This window comes from Lactuca virosa, chromosome 4 (assembly GCF_052849685.1).
Source record: "Lactuca virosa cultivar CGN04683 chromosome 4, Lactuca_virosa_CGN04683_v6, whole genome shotgun sequence".
Taxonomy (NCBI): domain Eukaryota; kingdom Viridiplantae; phylum Streptophyta; class Magnoliopsida; order Asterales; family Asteraceae; genus Lactuca; species Lactuca virosa.
This window is the reverse complement of record NC_136429.1, coordinates 418402038-418412993: the sequence shown is the minus strand read 5'-3', so window position 1 is coordinate 418412993 and position 10956 is coordinate 418402038. Positions and strand designations below refer to the sequence as shown.

The 10956-nt window shown below is 33.1% G+C and overlaps 1 protein-coding gene across 1 annotated transcript; it reads left to right on the top strand.

The window, feature by feature from the left end:
- The first annotated feature begins 3024 nt into the window (after window positions 1–3024).
- Window positions 3025–10090, top strand: LOC145108969 (alpha-glucosidase-like). Its single transcript, XM_079046061.1, has 5 exons — window positions 3025–3478; window positions 6742–7439; window positions 7544–7774; window positions 8180–8826; window positions 8938–10090. Exons 1-5 carry the CDS (start codon window positions 3264–3266, stop codon window positions 9811–9813), a joined length of 2667 nt encoding a protein of 888 aa, XP_078902187.1. The 5' UTR covers window positions 3025–3263; the 3' UTR covers window positions 9814–10090.
- The last annotated feature ends 866 nt before the right edge of the window (window positions 10091–10956 follow it).

The following is a 10956-nucleotide window of genomic DNA, read 5'->3' as shown; positions in this document are numbered from 1 at the left end:
GTCTACTAACTCGTCGAGTCCATACACTACTATCCAGATCCAACCCCGCCTCCACTCGTCGAGTCTGGAAAGAACTCGATGGGTTCTCCTTCATTCAAACCATCGGGACCATCTTCATTCGACTCGCCGAGTTCATCCTTGAACTCGTCGAGTTCATCTCCCTCATAAGAATGTGTCCGGTCTATGACTCGCCGAGTTGTATGAACAACTCGTCGAGTCCATCTTCAAAGATTGGGAGATTGCCTTGGACTCGCCGAGTCTGTTCATACACTCGCCGAGTCCTATGATTCCCAGGTCCCTTTACGCGTCTAAACAACTAAGGGACTTCCCATCCTAACAACTGGTCCATCCACAGAAGGGATTTGGTGGTCAATACACCCCGGCTCGCCGAGTCCCAAGAACGACTCGTCGAGTCCAACCTTGACCATTACTATACAGTCGATTTAAATGGGTCTTAACACATCAAAACCATAGATCTGGCCTTCTAATGTCCATTTTACACGTAAAGCTCCAAACTTGGTACACATGCATGGGGTCTTTGGCTCAAAAAGCCATAAAAGGTGTTCTACAAAATGCATGGGGCTCTCATAGCCTTAAAGTTGGCACCTTTATGCCATGATACCCCTCCAATGACTCAAATCTGAAGTCAAGATTCCATGTACACCTCACAAATCTGAAAATGGCTTGGAAAGCCCTAAATGTACCCAAAGTCCAAGCTTCTAAAGATGAATAAATACATGGAAGACCAAAACAAGGGCATTTTACCTTGATTGAGCTGGATATGGACCAAACCCTCTAGATCTCCAAGCCTCAACTCGAACTCTCAAGCTTCTTCCTTCTTCTCAAGCTTCACCAACCACCAAATGCACCAAAATGGCCTTAGAACATACAAAAAGGGCTAGGGTTTCGGTATACAGCTCTTTGGGAGTGATAGGGACGATGGAGGCTAAGATAAAGTGTTTAAATAGGGTGCAAACCCTAAATATTAGGGTTTTGTCTAGACAACTCCTACTCGTCGAGTCGGTCTTCTAACTCGTAGAGTAGGTCACTTAACCCCCGTTTCCAACAGTCGAGTCTACTCGACGAGTTGGGCCTCCAACTCGCCGAGTCCCAGAGTAAATTGTAACATTTTCATGGAATTAAATATGTACCAAGAAACGGGTGCTACAGCTAATCAATTCATTTATGGCCCAATAAGGCCCAATAGGGTTAGAATGAATCATTTTAGGCCCAAATGGTCCAAAATATTAAGTTTTATGAATGTGGGTCCATTTTGAACCCAATTAGGGTTTCTAAGCCCAAAATAGTCGAATTAAATGCTTATTGGTCCATTAGGCCCAATAAGAAAATCCTAGTCCATAAAGAACTTGAACCGGGATTTTTAGGGTTTCCAACCCTTAGTTGAACATGTGAGATGTATTTGAATGAGCATTGAGTGATATTTACTTAGAGTACATGCTTTACAATAGTTGAATGATTACATAAGAATAGAATTTCCTAGCTAAAATGCTAGTTGTAACACACAATTTCCTTAAAACAAGTTCATCATATATGAGTGTTTGTTTCCCAGGATACAACAACGGAAAGTGACTCTTCTAGGTCACCCGAACCCTCACTTGGCCCGGAAAACACCTCGGTTGCAGAAAAAGATGGAAGATGAAGCAAAGATGTAAGAGAGGAAGAGTAGTGTTTCGTTTCATTCGGTTTGTTCCATCAATATCCTCAAGCCTCTATCAATATCACCATTAATAAAGAAATCAATGGCCTATAGTAACTGTTTAAACGAAAAGAAAATATTTGCAAGAAGGTCCTTGAATTTTTCTGGTCGACCGGTGGTGCATTCGTACAAGCAACACACGCGCTTGCAAGTTCATTGGACCGAAGCCAAACCTGATTGCATTTGCACCCCCTGCACGTGCACGCAAAAGAGAGCCTTGGTTCCATAAGTCTTACAAAGCTAGCTAGGCTTTGTAATTATAAACTCATTTCCTTTTCATACTCTGACCAATGTGGGATGAAGTAAACCCAATAAACCATTTGTTTATACTCTTCCAAACACTTCACTTTAACATGTAATTTCTCATTTATCTTTAATCAGCTTTGAACGTATAATATATCAAAATAAAAGTGTTATGGAGGAGAACACGAATATGTAATCGTTTGTCCATTTTGATTACATCTAAAGTTCGAAATTTGTGCTAAAAAATTAGATAAAACCTATTTTTAGAAATTGATAAAGCCAATTTGCCAACAACTTTACATAAAAACAAGTTCTATAAATAGAACGAAGAAAATATAGTATTAAATATTTTATGGTGACCGGTCAAGGGGCTAAAAAATAAATAAATAATCAAAAAATAATGGCAAATGAGGAAAAAAAATATTGAAGTTAAACCCAAACTAAGATGTAAATATTCGAAACTCAAAAAAAAAACACGTCAGATAAATTAATAGGTGACTGGCAAATTGCTAAAAAAAGGTTTTTCTAAAATATAAAGATTACATAACACAAATAAAAATCAAGTATAAATTAAAACAAAACCATATAAATAATGGCATTTATGTCATTAACCAAAACAAAAATCAAATGATTAGTATCATTAAAGAAATTCAAAGAACAATTATGAAACATGGTGATACCATATTTAGAGGGTGTTTGTAAAAAAATTTAAAATTAATTTTAGAAATTTTAGTTTTTATAAAAAACTAAAAGTTAAAAAAGATCTTTGGGCATTTTAAAAAGTATTTTTAAAACAACTTTTTGGGTAAGAATAAAAATAACCTTTTGAAAAGTTATGAATTTGTGACTTTTTTTAGCTTTTAAAAAGTCATTAATTTGTAATTTTTTTAGCTTTTAAAAAGTCAAAAGATGAACCAAATACATTTTAAAATTATCTTTTGTAAAAAGCGAAAAAAATCAAAAAAGAATTTTTTCAAAAGAACAAACCCAAACGCCCCCTTAAACATCTTTAAAAACACTGATTAATCTTTGATAGAACAATTACAAATCCAAATTCTTATCTATTGACAATGACCACTATGTTTGAAAGAAAATTAAATCACGGCATATCCATCGCCATTTCCCATTCAGCCGGCTCATGGAACACAATCAACACATGATACAAAATTAAGCATTTAAGAACAAGCAATGACTGGCGTAGACTTCACAGTAGACGACTTGACTCCAGTTTCTCTATTTCTTAAACCCATCAAAATGGGGCAACGTTCATCCCTATGAATCTGCACTGACTCCACCGGAAACAATGGCGACGATAGCAGTTATACTGTTGCTATTACTCTCGATTAATCGGAAAACCCTCGCTGATTCCGTTAAACAGCCGGAAGCGATTGGTTATGGGTACTCTCTCCGATCTATTGCCCTAGGTTCATCGGGAAAATCATTGGTCGCTGATCTTCAACTGAATAAGAAATCTTCGTTGTTTGGACCTGACATCGATGAGCTTAAACTCTTCGCAAGGTACTTCTGATTTCGTCAAATCTTGCTTCCTAAATCAATTCCGCTTTTCTTCCAATCGGTAGAAGTGTAGAACAATCTAAAGTTCTGTTTTCTTATTTGGATATGGTTTTAAAATATTTTTACTTCAAATTTTGATTTCCATTTTTTTTTACGGTTTTTGTTATTTTTTTAATTGTTATTCATCATCTGTATCATTTGGTGGTATTAAAACTTAAAAGACTGATATAAATCATTATAAATATACATTGTATTTTAATAAATTATTTTATCAAAAGATACTGTTATTGTTAATAATATAAAAATAATATCAATGTGAAGTATTATTCATTTATTATGAATAATATAAAGTTTTTATTTCTTAGTTTTACTAGTTTATTGTAATTTTTAGTTTCTTGTTATTTTGAAGTTTTTATTACATTTTATTGTATTTCAGGTTTTGAACTTTTTATGGTTAATTATTACCATTACCGTTTCTGTTCAAAAAAATATTCATAGATTTATGTAATTTTTCATTTACATGAAAATATGAGATTTATTTTTAGGTTATTTTAATTTCTAGTTTTAAGTAATTTTTAATGTATTGTAAATATTAACTTATTGTAAATTGTAAACTATAATTATTTTCAGTTGATTTAAAACCTACATATTGAAATTATAAGTTACTTTAATACAATAGTCGTTGCCGTTTATTAAAAACTTAGATGACGTTTCAATTTTTATGAAACGAGTTTATTGTAAATCACAATATGGTCAAATTATAAGTAATTATAAAATAAATAAATTGTTTAAATATATTAACATAAAGTAATAAATCTCAACACACATATTTTAAACAGTAATACATAAACATTAAAAAAAATATTTTGAAAGCTAGATATTCAATATAAAAATAACATATATACATAAATCGACTGTAATACAAACAACTTTCATAAGTTATGGTTCATTGTTTATTAAATTACGGGGTTTTCTAAAAGTACCCCTCTTTTTCCAACTCCACTCCTGATTTGACTTTTTGTTTTTTGTTGTTTTTTTTTTGTTTTTTTCCTATTTTGTTTTTTTTGTTGTTTTTAATTTTTTTTTAATTTATTATTATTATTATTATTATTATTATTATTGTTATAAATTTCACACAAAATTTCACACAAAATTTTAATATTCGTATTTATAATAATAATAACAATAATAATATTAATATCAAAATATAAAAAAATATTAATAACCGATTTTATATAACTGTTCGAATTTATAATGTCGTCCAAATGTTAAAATTTTGTGCGATATTTATAATAATAATTAAAAAAAAATTAAAAATAACAAAAAAAAACAAAATAGAAAAAAAAACAACAAAAGAAAAAAAAAGTAAAAAAATGATGTCAAATCAAATGTTAAATAATTAATTTGATTGATTTAAAGAGGGGTAAATTTGGATAAAGATGGTACTTATAGCACAACCCTTAAATTATTAGATCACAAATTCACAATTGAATAGTAATTAGCAGTTTTTGTCGTTATCAAAAAAACCAAAAACTATCATTTTCATAAAAATTCAATTAAATATATAAAAATAAAGATAATCAAGTGTAAAAATTTTTAAAAAAATGGCAAAAGTAACAGTCTAATTTTGAAAAATACATGGAATATGATTTGAAAAATAAAATAAAATGACTCGATTATTATTCATATATAAGGATGTCAAAACCTTCCGTAAGACCCCAATTCCGTACGAGATTATTTTTTTTCTAAAATTCGGGATCGGGGGCGGGAGTGGATATTTCCATACCGTATTCCCGCAGGGCCCCATTTGTATACTTGTATAAAAAGTATATATTTATTATAAAAATATATATAGACAATACATTATCTAATTTTAGGGTTTCTTGATTTTCTTCCACTTCACATCATACGACGACACGTGGACATGTTGTATTTTTTTTTTTTTTGTAATATTGGATTTGTCGTATTTTATATTTGTAAGTTTGTTGGATTTGTTGTTTTGTAATGTTGAATTTGTAATTTTTTAGTTGTTAAAAAAAGTAGATTTTAAGCTTTTAAAGATATGAAAATTAGTTTTTTTAGCCTAAAATATAACAAATTTTTTTAACAAAAAAACTCAATTTTAATCCTATAAAACGGGGGGGGGGGGGGGGGGGGGGGGGGGATCGGGGGTGATGAAAGTATTCGGAGGCGGAATCGGGGGCTATGTATACAAGGGATTCAGGGGCGGGGATGGGGATAGCTATTTCTGCTCCTGTTTAGTCCAGTCCGGTTGACATCCTAATCATATATCAAAATAATTACCAAATCCGAAATGGACCATTATGGACTTCGGTCTTCGGACACATAAAAGCATTTATTTAATAGTTACTATATAAATTGACCACTATGGATATCAGACATATAAAAGTTGCATTTTTTTTTATTTGCATGACGTACTTAAAAAACCGCCATTTAAATCTAAATGTATACGATGTCATCGGTTTTCAACTAGATGACATTTTTATGTTATTGAATCATTATCTACTTTGTTTTAGGCATATTTCTTTAATTTTTTCTTAGATTCCGGATATGTTTTTTAAGATTTTAGAGAACGTAATTTTTAATATCACTGGTTTTTCAACTAGATGAGGTATTTTTATGTCATTGTTTATTTCTATCAAAGATGAAAGTAGTGATAAGCCACATCTACATTCATACTTGGTAAAATAAAGAAGATTTGAGATTCATACTTTGTAAAATATGAAGATTTGAGATTGTTTTTCAAAACAACTTATTAATTTATTGATTTTTTGTAAAGTCAAAAAATAAAATAAATAAAAATAAATAAATAATTGGCAATCTTAAAAGCACATTCTAGAATAACTTTTCAATACACATTAAAAATAAGATTTTGAAAAGCATCTCCAACATAACTTTTCAAAAAGGAAAGGAAGAAAAATTATTCTGTACCAAAAAAAAATTATCATGTACATATCATCTCTGCCTTTTTAACTATAATAACTTCCTAAATAAGATTAAGCTAAACATTTTTTAAGTTATTGAATTATTACATTTTCCACCACAAAAGCTAATTCAAAAGTTTTTTAAAAACTCTTTTTACCATCACCATACGTCAATAAGTATTTTTGTCTAAAAACATGTTTGGATTTTATAAAACAATCCCAAACGCTCTAATGCTATGTCATTTTTTGTTTCTTTCCTCTCTTTTTCCCTCAAGTATAACACATAACACAAAATGACTCAAATTTTATGTTTTTATAAAGCTTTGAAACAACCGATTGTTTGAGGATTCGAATCACCGATGCTAAGCACCAAAGATGGGAAATTCCAACCCACGTCCTTCCACGCCAACCACGAACTTTCGATTTTCCCCCAAAATCCGACCAAAAAATTCCGTCAAAACTTCTCCTCTCAGATCCCGCCTCCGACCTCAGCTTAACCCTCCACAACACCACCACCAGCACAACCACCCAATTCGGATTCACAATCACCCGTCGTTCCACCGGCGATATACTCTTCGACACATCTAGCACTGTCCTCATCTTCAAAGATCAGTACCTCGAACTAACATCTTCCCTTCCTGCTAACCGATCCTCCATCTACGGCATCGGAGAACATACCAAGCGTTCGTTCAAATTAACACACAATCAAACCCTAACCCTTTGGAATGCTGATATCGGAAGCGCTAACCCTGATGTCAATCTATATGGTTCACATCCGTATTATATGGATGTCAGATCGCCGGATTATAATGGTAAAGTGGCGGCGGGGACTACCCACGGTGTACTATTGCTCAATAGCAACGGGATGGATGTTCTGTATAAAGGTCATAGTATTACGTATAAGGTAATTGGGGGTGTTCTTGATTTCTACTTCTTTGGTGGGCCTTCGCCTAAATTAGTCATGGATCAGTACACTCGTTTAATTGGACGACCAACTCCCATGCCCTATTGGTCCTTCGGTGAGTTCATTTACGTTTTAACTGGATTCCCCCTTCTAATTTGAAAATTGACATGTTTTGTTTACAAATTAAGCTAAGAATATTCATTTTGGTAATGGGTTTAGGGTTCCATCAGTGTCGATGGGGTTACAAAGATGTTGATGATCTTGAGAGTGTTGTTGCTGGATATGCAAAAGCCAACATCCCGTTGGAGGTTATGTGGACAGATATAGACTATATGGATGCTTATAAAGATTTCACTTTAGACCCTATTAATTTTCCTCTGGATAAAATGTCCGCATTTGTTAAAACTCTACATCAAAATGGTCAGAAATATGTGCTCATATTAGATCCAGGTATACTTATCCGCATCATCTTCTCTTACACAACTAGCTATTATAGATTATTAACAAAAAAAGGCAAATGCAAGAAATAGAAATGTACTTTCACATATTTGTTTATTATACAATCTTACTTTCCTTTCTTTCCATTACACAATTGTACTTTCAATTATTATTCTTATGCACATCGATTTATATTTGCATGACATTACTATAATTTGGTAATAATTTGGTAATAATTTGGTAGATATATCAAAATACAATGTTGTAATGAAAAGAAATGAAAGTAGGATGCCATAAATATAATAAACAAATCAATGAAATTACATTACTATTTCTTGCACTTAATTGTATTTAAAACAATGTTGTATTGTAGTTAAGTTTGAATATTGGTCTAATGGAATAAATGATTCCTTGTAGGTATCAGTGTGAACACAACATATGAAACTTACATAAGAGGACTAAAAGCCGATATCTATATAAAACGTGATGGAATACCATACGTAGGCGAGGTTTGGCCTGGAATTGTTAATTTCCCGGATTTTTTAAATCCAAAAGGAAGAATCTTTTGGGGCAATGAAATAAAAAGATTCCACAATCTTCTTCCATTCGATGGAATCTGGCTTGACATGAATGAAGAATCAAATTTCATTTCCTCCCCTCCAACTGCCACTTCAAAACTGGATAACCCTCCGTATAAAATTAACAACTCTGGAATCCAAATGCCGATTAATAACAAAACCGTTCCTGCAAGTTCTTTGCATTTTGGGAACATCACTGCTTATGATGCTCATAATTTGTATGGATTTATGGAAGCCAGGTCAACAAAGGCATCTTTGGTCAAAATAACGGGAAAACGGCCGTTTATACTTTCGAGATCGACGTTTGTGGGGTCCGGAAGATTTACAGCACATTGGACTGGGGATAACGCTGCCACATGGGACGATTTGGCGTATTCCATTCCGAGTATTTTGAATTCCGGGTTATTTGGGATTCCGATGGTGGGGGCTGATATTTGTGGTTTTTCTGGAGATACTACTGAAGAACTCTGCCAGAGATGGATTCAGGTAAGTCTTGTAAATTAGAGCATTTTACTTTGAAAAATCTATACCTAATTATAGCAACTTGATTACAAATAAATTCAAATAGAATACTAACATGGGTTTGATGATTTGCAGTTGGGTGCTTTTTACCCTTTTGCAAGAGACCATTCAGACAAACAAAGCACAAGACAAGAGCTTTACCTTTGGGATTCAGTAGCAGCAACATCTCGAAAAGTCCTCAGCCTTCGTTACCAAATGCTCCCTTATCTCTACATGTTAATGTACGAAGCCCATTCAAAAGGCACTCCCATCGCTCGACCTCTCTTCTTCTCATTCCCACAAGACACCAACACATACAACATCAGCACACAGTTTCTCCTCGGAAAAGGCGTACTAATCTCCCCCGTTTTAACCTCCAAAACAGTCACCGTCAACGCATACTTCCCATCTGGAAACTGGTTCGATCTATTCAACTATTCCAATTCGGTGAGTGTAGAATCCGGGAGTTATGTCACACTCGATTCACCTGCTGACCATATAAACGTTCATATTCGCGAAGGGAACATAATCGCGTTACAGAGAGAAGGTTTGACCACGGAAATAGTCAAGGAGTCGCCGTTTCACATACTGGTGGCGGTTAGTGAGAGTGAGAATAGCACTGGGGAGGTGTTTTTGGACGATGGGGAGGAATTAGGGTTTGGGGGAGAAGGTGGGAACTGGACGTTGGTGAGATTTTCGACGCGATTTGAGGGGAAAGTTGTGATTTTAAAATCGGAGGTCGATAATGGTGGATTTGCGTTGAGTCGGAAGTGGATTATCGAGAAGCTGACGTTTATTGGGTTGGAAAATGTTTCAGGGAAGACTGGCTGTGACGACGTGGGACATACAGGAACAGTGAAGATTTGTGGTGCTGGGAAGTTCCGTACGGTGGAGATGATGGGTTTGTCGATGTTGATAGGTGAAGGGTTCGAGTTCACGTTGGACCTTGGCGGCGGTGGTGGTGAAGAATAAAATAAGAAAATTATAATTTTATAAAATATTTTTCGGTTGTTAAAATATACAACGAATAAAATATTTTCGGTTGTTAAAATATACCACGTGGAGTTGGTGTATTTCTATGGAGATTTAGTAGAACTGTTGAATTGAATAAAACTTTAAACTTGTTAGATGATGTTACAAACCGAATTCAAGGTGTACTCTTTTGGTTATTGGTTGTATGTAGAGGGCAGGGTGAATAAGGCTATGTATATGTTCGATTTTTCTTGAGAAAGTGAGTGCAAACATGATATCATCGCATATAATAGAACCATGTGAGCAACTATTATTGTTGCTAAAGCATTAAAGATTGCATTAGAATATGCTAAAAGAAAGGATCTATAAAGTTGTATACCGTTCTCTCGTCAAAAGGATCTATAAAGTTGTATATCGCTTTCTCATCAAATATAGGGGTGTTGATCAGATAAATTTTTCGGGTTTTGGGTAATTTGAGTCGGGTAATTTGGGTTTTTCGTATAAAAAAAATACCCGTTACTTGAACCGAATTGAATTCGGGTAGTAAGTCGGGTTTGGGTAATTCAGGTAGTATGTCAGGTTTGGGTAATTCGGGTATTACCCAAAAATAAATGTAATGAAATAAATATGTTGTGCTCTATTAATCTATTTTATATAAACAAACGAAGTATAAATGAAATTACTAAAACTTTGAGCATTGAGATTTTTAGTTAATAATACTTGAAATATCAAGTAATCTTTTAACAACTTAATATAATCAATAATAAGAGGTTAAAAAAACAAATACTTAAAGATATTAGTTTAAAAGTTGAATCTCATGATAGAAATAAAAAGAGTTTAATATATAAACTAGATATATCACTCATCGTTTTAGATGGAAGATATGCAAATCGAAACACTAGAAATAAGAAAAAAATGAAAAGCAAAGAAAAGTACACATGCATGCATTTTGATGAAATAATATCAACCAAAACGAACCATCTAAATTACTTGATAAGAATGTATATGCATGTATTTTGCATTTACCAAAAAACCCAAATAATGTTAGTATTAAAAGGAAAAAAATATTAAATTTACAATCATTAAAATAATAAACGATAAACAATTACCTTTGTTAATTTGTTGATTTTTTTCCCAATCTTG

Bases quoted from the DNA above. Each gene is read 5' to 3' on its own strand.
- LOC145108969 (XM_079046061.1), top strand. From the start codon at position 3,264: ATGGCGACGATAGCAGTTATACTGTTGCTATTACTCTCGATTAATCGG. The intron at 3,479-6,741 runs GTACTTCTGATT...GTTTTTATAAAG, and splicing joins GAGCTTAAACTCTTCGCAAG to CTTTGAAACAACCGATTGTT. The intron at 8,827-8,937 runs GTAAGTCTTGTA...GATGATTTGCAG, and splicing joins TCTGCCAGAGATGGATTCAG to TTGGGTGCTTTTTACCCTTT.